This window comes from Pseudochaenichthys georgianus, chromosome 4 (genome assembly GCF_902827115.2).
Source record: "Pseudochaenichthys georgianus chromosome 4, fPseGeo1.2, whole genome shotgun sequence".
NCBI lineage: Eukaryota > Metazoa > Chordata > Actinopteri > Perciformes > Channichthyidae > Pseudochaenichthys > Pseudochaenichthys georgianus.
Genome location: NC_047506.1, coordinates 23,912,517 through 23,930,318, shown reverse-complemented (window position 1 = coordinate 23,930,318; position 17,802 = coordinate 23,912,517). Strand labels below are relative to the sequence as shown.

General features: G+C 40.4%; 1 protein-coding gene across 1 annotated transcript in view; it reads left to right on the top strand.

Annotated features, from left to right (window-relative positions):
* znhit6 (zinc finger HIT-type containing 6) overlaps positions 1 to 17,802 on the top strand; it is a 44,635-nt gene that overhangs the window by 16,135 nt on the left and 10,698 nt on the right. Inside the window, exons 6-8 of the mRNA XM_034081407.1 lie at positions 10,417 to 10,485; positions 10,719 to 10,799; positions 13,511 to 13,591. Of these exons, the coding sequence (XP_033937298.1) occupies positions 10,417 to 10,485; positions 10,719 to 10,799; positions 13,511 to 13,591 (231 nt within the window). The remainder of the gene's footprint in view (positions 1 to 10,416; positions 10,486 to 10,718; positions 10,800 to 13,510; positions 13,592 to 17,802) is intronic.

Sequence of the window (17,802 nt, the reverse complement as noted above, 5' to 3'; positions counted from 1 at the left end):
ATAGTGGGTAGTCTCCCCGCCCAATACCCAGATGGTGACTGAGAGTATTTGATAGATGATACCAGAATGAGAACGTTTCAGTTATTTGATAAAGGTTCAACAATGTAACATTTGTGTGGAGTGCCATCTTTACGCTTTCTCTGCTGCACTATCCACCCAGTAATCTTTGGCCAGCTGCACAGCCTTTTTCTTAGTCTGCAAACACCTTCTAACTAACTGCAACAGTGTCCCATTCAGAGACCCTGAACACAAGGGATGGGATGAAAGGTATACAATAAATTGCAAGGAGAGAATGTGCTTCAGAATGTACCAAGTACATCATATGAAAAGCAGATGTGTGAGCGGTGTGACTGCAGCTGGTTAGCGACATATTCATGCTGCGCACACACGCTGCCAGAGAAGGATCATTACTGGCAGACAGCTGACTAGAGAGCTATAATGCCTGGCGATGGTGTGGGTATAAGTGTGAACCTATGTGTGGTTGTGAGCATGTTCCTCTCTGATTCAATGTTCGCATGCTAAATATTGGCCATGCAACAACTTTTTTTCCACCTTTAACCGATGACTAATTTCAAATAGGAGGCAAACACAGTGGAGATTGATGAGAAATCACAGGCTGCCTCTCAGGCCAACCCCTTGGAGGGTAAGTATATAATAGCTGGCATTTGGCAGAACATTGGGAGTAGCTGCGAGCTGTGTTCGGGTGGAATTATGTTTTCTACAACCTCAACCTGGCATGGCACGGCATTTTCCTCAGAGACAGCTTGAGTGACCTGGCCAACACATTGCTAAGGCAGTTACTGTGAATAATAGCTGCACATATTTCTATAACAACCTGAGATAATTAGTAATAAGAGTATCTGTGGTATTGTGCCATCTATGTGAATCTACCATATATTGCGAATGGGCTTCAATCAGCCAAGCTCTGAGTAAGAGGAGACTTCATTTTGTTCCCTGATATTAAAGTGAATTTAAAAGTCAAGTGCTACTTGTTGATAAAGGAGTTGTTGGTATTTTCAGTTTCTAATTCTTACTACGTGCAGTACATAATATTGATGAAATGGTTGTTGATTTTTTGCACAGGATAAAGGGCAGTATTTAGGATGAACGCAATAATGGTTAATTTAACATCCTAAGCTCTGCAGTTTATCCTTTTTATTCGGGATGCTCCGATCGCCAATTTTGGGGCCGATCGCCGGAATCAGTATTGGCCGATACCGATCGAGTGGGTGGGGGCTATGGTGATCTTCCATTTTTTTTAAAGTGAAGTTTAAAACTCAGTTAATGACCCCATTCACTAGCGCTTCCACAAGCAACAACAAACATAATTATTACATTCAAATGAAGTACATTATTCAAGTTTACATTCACTTTGGATAATAACACGGGAGAAATTAGCGAAAGCGCTCTCTTTTCCTCTCTCTTTCCCTCTCTCTCTCTCTCTCAGCCTGTCAGTATCTCATGCAGCTCACTGATCCAGTAATGAGTGACCCGACAGTGAAGAATAAATATATTTATAACTAGTTTAGCTTGTTCCAGAGGTAGATACAATAGCTAAGTGTGTTAGGTCTAACTCTTAGTGTGTATTTCGCTCCGCTCACCGGTCCGTCACAGCGGGTGAAGCTGCAGGATGTCTGCTTCACACACGTTGCATACCGCTATTTTATTATCATTTTCGGACACCTTAAAATACTGCCAGACTGGTGAAGTCATTTTGGCGAGATTGTTTTGCCGTGCACAGAGAAAAGTATCATGTATTTTATGTCATGTGATCGGCTCTCCTGATCGGCCTTTATAGAGAGTACCGATAACGATCGGCGGCCGATCGATCGGAGCATCCCTACTTTTTATACGACTTTATAATGTATAATGCATTTCAAAACGTTTATAGATTCTATCAATTTGCATTAAATTATTTTAGCTAGTTGATCAAGCCACTGGGTTTACACTTTGTGAGTTGCCGTGCCTTTTATATAGGGTTCTTTTAGCTTATGCATTTTTTTCACAAGCATGCTGAACTCTCCCTATTGCTCCTGTTTTCTGTTAAGATGTCAAATGAATCATCTCTTTCTCCATTTCACTGAAACATCTTCGTATGACTCCTGCCATTAGGTTTTTAATATCCTTTTTTGTTGCTGTTGGGAGGGTACTTAACAGCATGGTATCACCACCATTACTTATTATTACCACACATATTTACTGTTAACCATCAGTCCAATCTCTGTTCACTCAGCTTTCAAGTGGGGCCATTGGGAAATACTATACACACTTGTCTTCACTTTGATCATGGTTAGTGACACATCACATTTTGGTCCTTCATGCATTGTGGAAAAAGCATGTTCCAGCCTGAAATCAGCCATTCTTGTAACTGCTTCATAATGTACGTTTTCCACTGCTTGGTTAATGGAGAGCTCTTACTCTAAAGCAACAGCAGGAAGTGTTCAGCAACATATATGGTAGGTATGGTTTTAAAGCACCATTCTTCAGTAGTATGGTTGGTAAAAAAAAACAGGAATGTTTACATGTTTTTTGATGCAATATGTCAATACTGAATCAATGTAGCAGAGTGTTGCTACAAAACCTTGTGAGCTCAACATAATAGACCTCCATCTCCAAAGCAGTTTGGTCTTGTTTGCCTGCTGTGAAGGTGCCATGCAAATGCACAGTTACATTGGAACATTGATGTAATTGAAGAACCTCAATTAGGCCAATTCATGCTATTTCAAAAATACTTTAATGTAGCTGTAATGTAGACACTCATCACAGGTTTGTAGAAACATGACTGGTATATCAAATATTGCATGTTGTACGATTAATAAATGCACAAAAAGATTTATGTAGGCAGAACTATATTCAACCCTATGGCGGAGGACGACTATTCATCACTATGATCGCTCACGTGCACCAACACTCACACTTTCCAGAAATAAAGTTCAAATGAAACAATCAGCAGCCGCTTTAGTCAAATGTTTTTTCTGACTCCAGCAGACAGCCTTGTGGCTGCCATTGGCTTGATTAACCACTGCTGATGGAGAACAGAGTCTGGGTCCACTGCCATCAGAGGCAAGCCTCACATCAGAATGGCAAGCAGCAATTTCATCAGTGTTGCAAACGCTGTCATCACAATTGGCCACATATCTGTGGGCTACATGCTACTCACTGGCTCTAAATGAAATTCCAAACTGCAAATTAACCAGAAATGTGAGTGTGCTGCATGAATGATAGGGAATCTAAACTTGCCAGTTGTCATGTTTGGTAGACTGAAGTTTAATGATTAGGTACCTACCGTATGTGTTATTCAAGATAAATTAGATTTTTTTAATCCCACTTCGGCTCAAAGGGTTACTTAATTCTCCAATACATTGACAACTATTGGTCAGATTTCCATTAAATGTGGTTCAAATTGGGGTTGGATAAATTCTAATACCTGGGTTATACTTAATTTCTGCATCAAGCATGCATTATTAGAAACATTTCCCAATCCTTTCAACAACAAAAAAAAAGGACCCAAGTAATGATCGTCACAGCCTCATGGCTCTAGACAGGTTTTGTTCTTTCAGTACACATGCACACTTGGACCCACCACCTATTTTTTGCCCCTCGTCTGGAGTGTGTTCTGTGATTTTCAGGGAAAAAAGACTGATGGCTTAACTCTGCGGCATTGGTCCAGCAACTCAGGCCCAAGCCAGGATGCAAGGGCAAAGTCTTACAATATGGCTGCCAGTAATCTTTGTCTCCGCCAGTGGCGTAGCCAGGATGGGCCCAGGCCCAGTTTACTCATTGGCCCACCCTGAGAAAGCTTTGGTGTCATTTTGAAAATAATAATAATTGTATTATTATTATAAAAAATGTATTTTACCCATTGAGAATATCCAAGAATTCAAAGTGAAATTCAAATGAACAAATATCGAGTTTAATTAATGTTGTATGTGTTTTATCCTCTGAACCGAACTCATTTACGGTAAAAACTGATTGTGGGTTCCGGCGCACGCCATAATAACGTGAGAGATGCAGAGAGCTGCCTGCAAAATAAATGATGGCTCAAAGTTCACTAATGAACTTTGGTTTTTAAAAAAAAGCCAGACTCCAAGAAGAGCCCCCACTGCCCTCATCTAGCAGCGATCCACAGGATTGTAGCTGACATCCTCGTGGATTCATCTTCTTATTACAGACGCATGCATTTCCTAACATTCGGTCTATATGATGTAAAATTTATTATCTCTTCGATTTACACATGGCATCTATTGCACGTCTGTCCGTCCTGGGAGAGGGATCCCTCCTCTGTTGCTCTCCCTGAGGTTTCTCCCATTTCTTCCCCTTAAAACTGTGGGTTTTTCTCTGGAAGTTTTTCCTTGTTCAATGTGAGGGTCTAAGGACAGAGGGTGTCGTTTTTCTCATACTGATATTCTGAACAATCTGTGCTGTTGTATTTGCTGTAAAGTGTCTCTACTGTAGGCTATTTTTATTATATGTACAGCACTTTGGCTCGACCAAAAATCGTTTATAAATGTGCTATATAAATAAAACTTGATTTGATTTGATTATAGGATCATTTTCTGATAACGATGAAATAGCCCCGCCTCCCTCTCCCCACCTCTCCTGCTGCTGGGCTGTCAGAAGAAAACAAATGTTAACCGAAACTCTGCCGCACGGTTCCCTCGTCCCTTGGAAGAGGCGGAGAGGTGGGTGTTTTTCATCTGCTGGTGGACAGTCCGGAGAGATATACACAGGGTTGGGTTGTAACGGAATACATGTAACGCCGTTACGTAATCAGAATACAAAAATCAAGTGTACTGTATTCAGCTGGCGTTACATTTGAAAAACGAGTAATCTGATTACAGTTACTTTTGTAAACCTGAAGTGAATACATTCTGGAATACTTATTGGAATTATTGGTGGAAAAGTTTCCTCACAAAATGTAATATTCATTACCGGCAGAACTGTGTGCACACTGCACAGCGCTGCAGCATGTCTGTGAGCGAGAGAGAGATGCAGCGTGTCTGTGAGGCCCCGCCCCCGCACGCAGATGAGAGAGAGATCTCTCTTTTAAAATATATTGAAAGTTAGAAACGGAGATGGTTGGATAAAATGTGCGAGATAACGTTTATGTAGCATTTCTTTATTGTCAAAATGATGACATTTATAACGGGATCAAATCAAAGTGAAATGCTGCTGCTGAATGCATGGGGCAAGTGACTGGAAAAAGTTTTAAAAGTTATTACATCGTTTCAGATAATAATAATAATGATAATTCATTCTATTTAGGGGTGCCTTTAAAAGACACCTTACAATTCATAACATATTCTAAGGAAAGGTTTTAAGACGGTACAAAGAATGCAGTCCGGGTGATGTTTTTTATGTGGGTGCAGAGGAGAGAGCTGTCCAGAATGACACCAAGATGTTGTGTTTGTGCTCTTAATAAGCCATTAAAACAGTAAAATACGTGTCTCCTGTTCACCAAAACATACCCATCTGTTATGGGAAAAAAAAGTATTCCAAAAGTATCCTAAAAGTAATCTGCCACCGGTACCGGCGGGGATTGTTGTTAGCTTCTGATGCGCAGAAGAAAAATCTGGCCCACCCTATTTTTTACAGGCCCACCCTAAAGTACATTTCTGCCTACGCTACTGGTCTCCTCTCTCTTTCGTTCATCAGCCTCTCTGCCACTCTACCTTTTGAGGTTGCACATGGTTTTGGAAACTGGATTTATTATGTTGTATCGCTGTACAACACCCCAAAGTCCTGACATCCCAGTACACTGGCACCCACTTGCCACCCAGATCCTGGGCAACAGGCTTCTCCCTCTGACGGGTAGATCCACAGGACACATGGTTTTATATACTGCACCATTTTTGTTAGTCCTTAATCCAGCCAGATGGATTTGCTCAAAATGCCAGACCACCGTCAGGCCGTCTGCTCTCAAGTATTGATGGCTCAGGCAGCTCCAATCGCTTACTTAATCAACAGAGAGTGTGTTTTTCTTAATGAATTCATCCAGCCTCCTCTGAGTCTGCTTTATTTCTCAGTCTCCCTCATAGATGCAGGCAATTGCTCAGACTCCATTTAGGTTAGACAGAGAGGCAAATTACAACCCTAAGAGTTGGTCGTTAGCAATTATTTGTATAAGGTGTTGATTATGCACTTAAAACTAAAGTATCAACATTTGTACCCTATTGTTGTAGCCAGTCATGTAAAGAGCATTCTAGGTATTTTAAAAGCTCTTCAGGGTAAAGTGGAGTAATTTGTCCATTAGCAGAAATGAGTACTCCTCCAAAGATTGTTTTTGAAGGCATTGTTACGGCTGCTGCCTTCCTGGTCCTCGTGTGTGTGTGTGTGTGTGTGTGTGTGTGTGTGTGTGTGTGTGTGTGTGTGTGTGTGTCCTTTTTAAGGATTATTTTTCTTCCACGGTAACTTTCTGAAGGGGACGCTGGGATAATGCATCAGAGATAACGGGACATTTAAAAGGGATCAAACTTTTATCAAAGTCATGTGATGGCAGTCTGACGGTCCAATTTAAATCATGGCTTGCATGTCACAACTCTACACTTGTCTTTTATTCATTCCTGTCTATATGCTGCTATCAAATATAATTGATCTGCTTAGAAAGCGTGCGCACCCCAGCCAACTGGGAACAACAAAAGCTGTGTGTGTGTGTGTGTGTGTGTGTGTGTGTGTGTGTGTGTGTGTGTGTGTGTGTGTGTGTGGTGTGTGTGTGTGTGTGTGTGTGTGTGTGTGTGTGTGTGTGTGTGTGTGTGTGTGTGTGTGTGTGTGTGTGTGTGTGTGTGTGTGTGTGTGTGTGTGTGTGTGTGTGTGTGTGTGTGTGTGTGTGTGTGTGTGTGTGTGTGTGTGTGTGTGTGTGTGTGTGTGTGTGTGTGTGTGTGTGTGTGTGTGTGTGTGTGTGTCCGTGTCCTTGTTCACACTCTGACACTCCCCACTCTCTTTGCGGACTCCTCTCTTCATCACAGGCTATACTTCCTCCCCATGGTATGAGTGTGTTTAGTATACGTGTGTGTGCGTGCGCGCGCGCAAATGAGCTGTAAGGTTGCCCCGATGTCATTGGCTGTCCCGCCCTCGTATCATCCGAAGAGGTGATTGGACCGACGTCATCCAATCCCTGTCTGCTTCCGGCACATCTTCCGGGGGACGGAGATCATTCGGGAGGCTCTGTGTTGTGAGACAGTAGTGTTCTGTGTTTAGCTTAGTGTGTGTAAAGAAGTCCTGGGGGGTATACTATGAAGCAGGATTTTCGCTTAGCCGGCTAACTTCAGGGAAAACTCGGGGTTTCCGGTCCTACGAAGCTGGTTCTCTTTTTAGCAGGCTAGATCTCCATGGTAACTTATGCTGTGCGGCTAACCTGGTCGGGACCAGGTTAAGAGCTCAACTCAGTGAAAGCACTGCCTGCTAACCAATCAGAGCTCAGTGTGTGCGGAGTTTAAAGCGATCAAGTCATATTACAGGAGAAAGGAAATACAGAAAAACTGCCGTTGCTGGAAAGACGGCCGGCAAAACTGTGAACGTGAACATTAATAGAATATCACAATCAGCAATTCTGGCTGCTCAAGATATTCTGTAACCTCAGTGTTTGAGGACACTGAGGTTTCACAATAAGACAAAACAAAGAATATCGCCCAGTACGGTATGTCGTTGGTGTTGTGATTCTGTTGTGGGTACATTCGTATATGAAGGAATCAGATTTTATTTATCAAAAACAAACAGTAAATCAATTGCGCAGTATTTATAATGACCATGTTTACCTTTTGTCTACTCTATTCCATGTACCAATCCTATTTTATTTGGTTAGGCTTAGTTTTTGTGGTCCAACAAGCCGTTTGATGAATAATCCCTCTTGAAGGAGAAAATGCCTTTCAATGGAGGCCAGTTAAGGCAGCAGATAGCTTACTTGCATGGGATTCCATTGAGGTTATAAACCTTTTTAACATAATCTTTGTGTGGTTTAAGCGCTTAATCTTTTTAAACAGGCATGTTTTCAGCAGGAATTGTACTTGATATATTCACAGTTACACATGGGAACTGCATTGCACAACTTGTTTTGTACTCTGGAGTATAAATGCCTCCCTCAAGGCCCTACAGCAATAAATGCTAAAGGACTAAGTTGTGAGTCCTAATATTTTTCAACAGATTCTGGTATTTAAAGCAGGCGTCCTCTACAGTTGATGCTTCTGTTTTGACTTTTTTTATGCTGCTCTCTCCTCTTTTTCCCCCGACAATGAATGATGGCACTTATCCCAGGTATGCACTGTGGCCTTGCCTGAAATGATTGCATGCATCTTTGGGCAAGCCCCTTTTCCATTGAAAGACATAGTTTCCATTTGCTGTAATGACAGAATAATGGCATCACACCTGGTGCTCCACCCTCATTTGCTTGCACGTACAAACACATGCACACCTGTAGACGTAGACACACACTGTTGCGCTGAAGGAGAAACTCGGCCGAAATTGGGAAAACATAAATTCCTCTGACTAAGGGGTTAGAGGTGTCAGGTACGTCTACAGTTGCGTAGGGAACTCCCTCAAAGCCCCTTGTTGTCACTCAAATTGCCTGCTGCTGCCTTCCCTTACAGCCAAGTGGAAACTCATAACCATTGGGTGTCCTGCCAGTTCTTTACAATAACTATTTTTCTTTTGAACTCCTCCTACCCATCATGTTTCTGTTTCAAGGAAACAAAACATGCCTCCTGTTGTACAATGCTACCATCTGGATCCACAATACAACCTCACCAGAACCATGCCTGCAGTCAAAACACACGTGGTGTCGAGTAGAGCAGCACATTGCCAGTGATTATGGTTTTCCTTAGAATATGTACATTTTCTTTTTATTCATTTGACCAGCAATATGCTGTTAATCCATTCCACATAAAGTCTATATTTGTTCAGATGTTGGCCCATTCTTTGACCGAGCTGATGAACATGGATTTTTAAATGAGGCTCATGTTGCAAAAACAAACAAACACTAACATTAGTGGAATACATATTATATAGGTCAAAATGTGTTCCCTTTATGCTGAAATATCCACCTAATTGTTAAATAGAATGCCATTTCTAGTTATATATATATATTAGAAAACAACGAATCTATACAATTGAGAAACTGGAGGCAGATGATTGACTCATTGATTTGTGGGTGGGATAGGATTAAAGGCTTTTACATGGCAGGTGTGGATTTTCTTTCTCAAACGAGGTTTATTTTTATGAGCTTTCGCCCTGACAATTATGTTGTGAAGGACAGGTTGAATTGTACCTCTTTTTGTAAGGATTATCAAGCAACAACAAACTATGATTTCATTTGAACCTTCTCAAGGCAGTGCAAACCCAAATATACTCCTTCCGTCCAAATATTAAATGCTAAAATACCCAACGTTACATGCTAACTGCTCATTTAATAATATTTATTACCAAATACTTGTTTTTAGATGAGTCAAAATACAGAAATCTTCATATTACAGATATCAAAAGAAACCTCAGATTTGAGCTCTGAATCTTTCTTGGTGAGCCCTAATAACAAGGTCTACCGTATGTGCCTTACAATTATGCTTTGGGTCGTGTGTTTCATGGTCATCCATCAAGGCCTCTGTCCTACAACTCTAATGGAGAATGGGTTCATGAATCAGCTCCACCCTTTATATGGCATATACTGTGGTCTTGGTCATCGAGCGTCTTTGCTCTGCATCGTTGGTAAACTAGATTTATTGGTGCTACTTATGTTATGTATGCTACTTACATTTGTTGTTTTTATCCACATAAAAAGAATGTTTCTCTTTAATTTCAGATTAATTTTAATGTTCCAAAATGGTGGATAGACAATAAAAGAAAAGACAACAAATCAAAACAACTGGAAATTACTAGTACTAACATTATTGTTATATTATTAAATATTTAGTGCTGAATTACATCTTGTATTTCATATCTTCCAAACTGTTTGATATATTACGTTTTGATGGTTATTCTGACATCCCTATGACATTAGTAGGTCAAAACAGAGCAGCTGTTTACGGGATAAATGTTTGGTTGCAGAGCACAGCACGCCCAGCAACCCAAAAACCCCAACCACGTTTAAGAGTTACTGCCCAGTCTATTACCCCAGAAAGAGTGATCATTATGTGATATCCAACAGCTGGTGTCCTAGTATTGCGTGTATATATATCAAGGTCTCCATGGTGACTGGTTTATTCATTTACACGCACTCAGTCACACAAATGGACAAGATTTTGGAAGCAGCCAGGCATATTGTCTTGGACAGATCACGGCTGAATCCTCTCTATCCTCTGAATTTAAACAAGGGCATTTGTGAAGAGTGCTGGTGACCTCATCTGACTGTGAACAAAAAAGCATCAAGCACATTGTTTTTGATAAGCTGGAAATAAAAACTAAATATGACTTTGCCTTTGTGTTATTTAGAGAGAAAATGTTCCTGTGGCACCTGAAGCTCATCTTTCCACAGAGCAGCACCGAGTTCAGTCAGAAAAGGTGAGTTACAAAACAATATTACATTTCCCAAAATGTATACCTCTTAAAAAACAGATGATCAAAATTGCTTTGATAGTCAAAATGCAGGTGTGTTGCTGTATGTATTGTTTTAGAAGTTCAGTGGACCATGAAGGTGCACATTCTGCGATCCAGCAATAGTTACTATTCAGATTTATACGATTGTAAAAGATAAACAGAGATGTTATCATTTGACTTGACTTTTTTTGTTTTAGGGTGTCCGACAGGCAAACCTTGGAGCAGATCTTGACGCCTTATATCCACCCTACAGAGTCGGACCCTGTCACACGTCAAAAGTGAGCATTTTTACATTAATATTTACGTTTCCTATATTTTTGATCTTTCCCACAAAGATAAACAATGTTTTACCACAATTCGGACACTTAATCCCAGGTTCCCAGTATCAACGGAATATCAATCAAATACCCGTTCTTATTTATTTTCCAAAATAAAAAAAAAATGTTGGCACTGATTAAGAAGATATGTGTGAACCAACGTATTGCTGTATTTCAGATAACTTCTTAACTAATAGTGGAGACATTTACTAACTTCTTAGGTTTCGGAAAATGTCATTGTCATTGATATAGATGATATAGATATTGATGATTTATGATACTACGTTGTTACAGGACAGGCTTACCATAATTTTCTTGTCAAATACATGCAACATGCTCAGTGGAAACTGTATGTTTATGGGTGTTGGGGTAGGGTGCAGACCTAACAATCAGCCGTGAGCTGCTCTGCATCATATGTGTTTGTTAGCTGTTATTAATCCACCCAGCTTGGAAACTTCTTTCATGTCTCAAAGTGTCTTTGTTTTATGACAGAGTGTGGCCAAGCAGCCAATTTACATTAATGATTTTTGGGGATTGTGTTAGGGAGAGGTCTGCTGAAGCTTTCCCCACACTTGGGACCTTTTGTCCGCTGAAAATTAAGCTTTGTACAAATTGGCAATAAGGCCAAGGACATCATATAAAATAGGCGCTTTCACACCGCAGTACTTTTACCACAAAGGTTCATCAGAACTTAGTTCATGAGAACTCTTTAGTTCTCATGAACTAAGTACAGATCGCGTTCACACTGGAATAAGTCCCTGGGGGAGGATTAGGTAAATGAAGCCGCTGACGTCACTTCTTCTTCTTCTTCTTCTTCTTCTTCTTCTGCTTTGGGTTTACTGGCAGGCCGCAAACAACTTTACGGCGTATACTGCCACCCGAAGTCCCCGGAGTTAGGGACTGGCTTCTACTGAAGCCTTCCGAGTAAATCGCCAGAACGCCGACACCTCCTCATCTCCACCGCTCCCATGTTTTCTTTTGTGTTGCCATAAGTTAGTCGCTCTGCGTTTGTGCACTGGGCTAATGCCAATGCTAATAATGCAATGCAAGGATAATAAAATGGCAGCTTCACAAAACTTTTTGGGAGTTTTACAGGGCGTGGTTTGCAATCCGCCCAGCCAATCAGAAATAGGAACCTTTTTCTCTCACGAAAGTCCCTGCTCTCTAGCAGGGACGGAAAAGGGGGGAAAAAGGTTCTCGTGAACTAATTTTAGTTCCGGATATTTTTGGTGTGAACGCAATATTTCGGAACTAAAGTGGGAAAAGTACTGCGGTGTGAAAGCGCCTAAAGTGTGTAGCTTGTTGGCTGGGATGATGCGGAGGACAGGAAGAGATGGAAACATATGGCCTGCTGTGATGACCCCTAACAGGAGCGACCGGAAGAACATGTTGTCATGTCTGTTGAGTAATACTCAGTTGGCATATCCCTTATAAGGTGAGAAGTTTAGTCATCCGGGAGGGACTCAGGAATAGAGCCGCTGCTCCTTTGGGTCAAAAGGAGCCAGTTGAGATGGTCCAGGCCCCTAGTAAGAATGCCCCCTCCCTATTGGGGTGTTTCATGCATGTCCAGCTGGGAGGAGACTGAGGGGCAGACCGAGGACCAGGTGGAGGGATTGTATCTCCACGTTGGCCAGGGGGTGCCTTCGAATTTCCAAATACAGAGCTGGTTGAACATTTTCAAACTGCTTTAAAAGTATTTGAAAATGGACGGGTGGAGTTAATTTATCGTCATCAACTTCAGTTCCTGATAAGACAAGTCATAATACTTAGATTAATGTGCAGTATTTAGCGGAATAAGTCCACTATTCAGTTGTTTTCGTTAAGTAACTGAACTCGAGAATAGAAGTATAAAAGTGAACAAAGTGATAACAGACCTAGAAGTCAGCACCAGTTTGATTTATTATTTGTGTAACCTCTCAGTTTGACAGTAATGACTGCTGCTCAGCTCATTATTCTCTTGAAAGTTCAAATGAGCTGTTTTGTTATTGGCAACAACTGTGGAGCTGTGTTCAGTTACAAGTCCAATGTTCATAACAAGTGGGAATGTGACCTGGGAAAACTAATCTAATTGAATTGCTAACAATAATTGCTGTTGAAATGCAGATACAGTATCAGCACTATTGCAGCAGCTTAACACCAGTGTGACGCAGTTACATTCATACGCTATTGCATCGTATCGTCCTGGGAACATTACATAGCATAGGAGTATTGTGTATTGTCGTAAACTGTGTCGTCAAGATGCTGGCTGAAAACCACTGCTGCATACAGAACTCAGTTGTTAAAAAACTAATTGTATTTACTCTACATTCTCGCCATTATTTATTTAGAAATATAAGCAGTTTGTAACCATGACTGCAGCTTTGGTTTTTGATGGCCTTTATCAGGTCCGCTGTTGCCTGCACGCCTGACCAAGTTACATGGACTTTCCGTTTCACCAAAAACCTCAGTCGGAACATATCCATATGTCGATCAGTATACCAGACAAGTGTACATTTGGGTCTCTCCTGTGCTACACTCAATGAACTGTTTGTGTGTTGACCTTTTTTTCTATCAAGCTTAGGACATTCTAAAAAGTCAATGTCCCAGTGTTTTTAATTGTCTTTATTAAAAAAATATTGTTATGATTGAGTTGAGTCTGTAACGTCCTATGTTGATTCAAATGTCTGTTTCAGGTTGAAGATGTATGTGCAAACTCCGCATGATCAGGTCAAAATCTTCATGAAAGCAGAGGGGAGAAAGGCCAACTCTGTGAGGTGAGAGTTACTTTTTATTTGTCATCCTTTTCATTTTTATTATCAATATAACTAACTAACTAACTTTTCTAACTTTTCGTATGCAGACAGAAGGTATATTTTTAGTTTTAAACCAAAACCTGTGCTTACAGACAACCAAAACAATTGGGATTGGTTTTAACAAAAGCAAACAAATCAGAGTTTTCCCCCCGAGGGTTACATTGTAGATGCTGAATCATTTTTTCAGGCAACGTCGTTATTCACTCTTCATCTTGACCTTTGCTGGATTTATGGGCCAATTTTTGAAATAAATCAGATGACACTACATCAGACGATATTTATTTTCTATCTATATCTAACAATATTACAAATATAAACAAAAAATTCAACACTCCTCTAATTGTGTTTATTGGGGTACTTGCGTACTAAATAAACCAACGACTTGACTTACAATATTTATTTAATAATATTTCTATTTATTTAAGAATTATCTTATCGCTTTTGCTAAAGTGATCAATCAGAATCAAGTAATCAACTAAGCCGTTATTAATGATATTTCATAATCCGTTCATTGCTCCACCATCCGGTCTTTGTTACCGTTTGATTCCACTGTCATGAGTCATGACCAACATATGAATGTATGAAATCGAAATCATTTGTATATGAATATTACATCAGTCTTGTAAATTCCTGCGAGGCTTCACAGGCTTTTGGCATGGAGGGTTTTCTCCTCCCCTTTTGACTTTATTTCCAACATCGGATACGCCATTGATCAAGAAAATACTACTTCAATCCTCTTCATCTCTCCATCATCCCTCTTACTCACTTTATGTTTCCATATTCCCTTTCCGATGTGCTTTCACTTCCTGCCCCATCTGTCAGTCTCTTTTGAATGGGGGTCAGGGGGCGGTGTTGATAGCACCCATTTGCCTCGCCTGCTTTCAGATACTTTGGCTGTCCTCCACTTCTACTTAGTCATGGAGTGAATGATGTTCCTCGGAGCTCATAATCATTGCCCCGTCATGAAACCTCCCATCCCATCCTTCATCCCTGTTACTTACACACACACACACACACACACACACACACACACACACACACACACACACACACACACACACACACACACACACACACACACACACACACACACACACACACACACACACACACACACACACACACACAGCTTTTGTTGTTCCCAGTTGGCTGGGGTGCGCACGCTTTCTAAGCAGATCAATTATATTTGATAGCAGCATATAGACAGGAATGAATAAAAGACAAGTGTAGAGTTGTGACATGCAAGCCATGATTTAAATTGGACCGTCAGACTGCCATCACATGACTTTGATAAAAGTTTGATCCCTTTTAAATGTCCCGTTATCTCTGATGCATTATCCCAGCGTCCCCTTCAGAAAGTTACCGTGGAAGAAAAATAATCCTTAAAAAGGACTAGCTGACACTAACATCCACTTGTGGTGACAGCTCGGAGTCTGATAATATAAATACAATTCGGAGGAAAGTGCTACTAATGCTGATCCCCCAGTAATTTATTTACAATCAGGACCTTAAAGGTGATGACATTTAAAAAAAAAAAAAAAAATGTCATCTGTGGAAGTCGTAGTGCTGTAAAAAGCACGACCAATCATTTTAGCTGGCCCGGCTAAAATAACTGGATGGCCTACCTGCCTGTCAGCCTTCCATCTGTGCACAAACTTATCTCGTGCCCTCATTGGTCATGTGCGCGTTCGTGTGTGTTGGAGGAGGGACAGATTTTTTCCGGTTGTGTATTTTCAAATTCTAGCGCACTCGAGCTGGTTTCTCCAAAATGACCTAGGCAAGGCAAGGCAAGTTTATTTATATAGCACTTTTCAACACAAAGCAATTCAAAGTGCTTTACAAAAAACGAAAGACATTAAGAAAATGGCATTTAAAATCAGTCATTAAAAATAAAAGCTAATAAAATAAACATAAAAAGAAAAAATACATGGATAAAAGTTACAGTGCAGTCTAAGAATATGAATAGTTCAATTAAAAGCAGCGACAAAAAGAAAAGTCTTCAGGCTGGATTTAAAAGTAGTAAGAGTTGCAGCGGACCTGCAGGTTTCTGGGAGTTTGTTCCAGATATTTGGAGCATAATAACTGAACGCTGCTTTACCATGTTTAGTTCTGACTCTGGGGACAGAAAGCTGACCAGTCCCTGAAGACCTGAGAGATCTGGATGGTTCATAATTTAGCAGGAGGTCAGAAATGTATTTTGGGCCTAAACCATTCAGTGCTTTATAAACCAGCAGCAGTATTTTGAAATCTATTATTTGACACACAGGAAGCCAGTGTAAAGACTTCAGAACAGGAGTGATGTGATCCACTTTCTTAGTGTTAGTGAGGACTCGAGCAGCAGCGTTCTGAATCAGCTGCAGCTTTCTAATAGATTTGTTAGTGAGACCTGTGAAGACACCATTGCAGTAGTCCAGTCTACTGAAGATAAAAGCATGGACAAGTTTTTCCAAATCCTGCTGTGACATTAGTTTTTTAATCCTAGATATGTTCTTTAGGTGATAGTAGGCTGATTTAGTAACTGTTTAAATGTGACTGTTGAAACTCAGGTCAGAGTCCATGACTACACCTAGATTTCTGGCTTTATCTGTTGTTTTGAACACTTTTATACATTCTGCCTTGGCTCCAAATACCATTACCTCAGTTTTATCTTTGTTTAATTGGAGAAAGTTTTGACACATCCAGTCATTGATTTGTTCAATGCACTTACTCAGTGTTTGAATTGAAGCATAGTCTCCTGGTGAAATTGTTACGTAAATGTGTGTGTCATCCGCATAGCTATGGTAACTTATGTTGTTGTTTTTCATTATCTGAGCCAGTGGTAGCATGTAGACGTTAAAGAGAAGAGGCCCCAAGATGGAGCCTTGAGGAACCCCACATGTCATATTTGTCAACTCAGATGTGTATTTACCTATAGAAACAAAGTTGTTTCTGTCCTTTAAGTAGGATTCAAACCAATTTAGAACTGTTTCCGAAAGTCCCACCTAGTTTTCCAGTCGGTCTAGTAATATGCTGTGGTCAACAGTGTCAAACGCAGCACTGAGATCTAATAATACTAACACTGAAGTTCTGCCACTGTCTGTGTTTAAGTGGATGTCATTAAAGACCTTTACAAGAGCAGTCTCAGTGCTGTGGTTTGGACGAAAGCCTGACTGGAACACATCTAAACAGTTATTTAAATGCAAGAAATTACTCAACTGTTGAAAAACAACTTTTTCAATGATTTTACCTAAAAATGGAAGGTTTGATATGGGCCTGTAATTGTTCATTACTGAAGCATCTAGATTATTCTTTTTTAAGAGCGGTTTAATGACTGCAGTTTTCAGGACCTCTGGAAAAATACCTGAGTGAAGAGATTTGTTTACTATATGAAGTAGATCTGAGGCCATGCAAGACAAAACATCTTTGAAAAATCCTGTTGGAATAATATCAAGGCAGCAGGAGGAGGACTTCAGAAGTTGTATAATGTCCTCTAAGTTTTTATCATTAATCTGATGGAATTGTGTCATGGTGTTTGACTTGATGTTAAGTGGACACAGAGACAACACATTTGCTGTTCCTGATGCAGAGGCACTGACTGCTTGTCTGATTTTCTGAATTTTGTCAGTGAAGAAGGAGGCAAAATCATTGCACGCCCTGGTGGATAGAAATTCAGAGGCTACTGACACTGGGGGGTTAGTTAATCTGTCGACGGTAGCAAACAAGGCACGTGCGTTGTTTTTGTTTTTGGTAATGATGTCAGAGAAGAACGATTGTCGTGCGTTTTTCAATTCCAAATTATAAAGGCCAAGTCTACCCCACCTTTAAATAATAACTAGTATAATAAATAACCACATGTGAAAACTTACCGTGATGCCTTGATGATGGTATGAATACCTGTGTGAGTAGCGGGACACAACTCTGTAGATATGTAATGGTTTTTGCACGTGCCTCACTGCTCATGTTATTGGCATAGTTTAGAGGATTTATGAAGGATCTACTCAGTGTTAAATAACATATGTAATGGGTATTATAGTGTAATGAAAGAAAGCTTAGTGATGTCTTTCTTGTACCAATCATGGTCTGTATCCTTAATCCTTACATACAAAAAGTTAGACTTTGTTGTGTCTTCAATAAGAGTTTAGTGAAATTAAACTTAAGATTATCCACTTGCCTGATCTCTTTGACCGCATGAC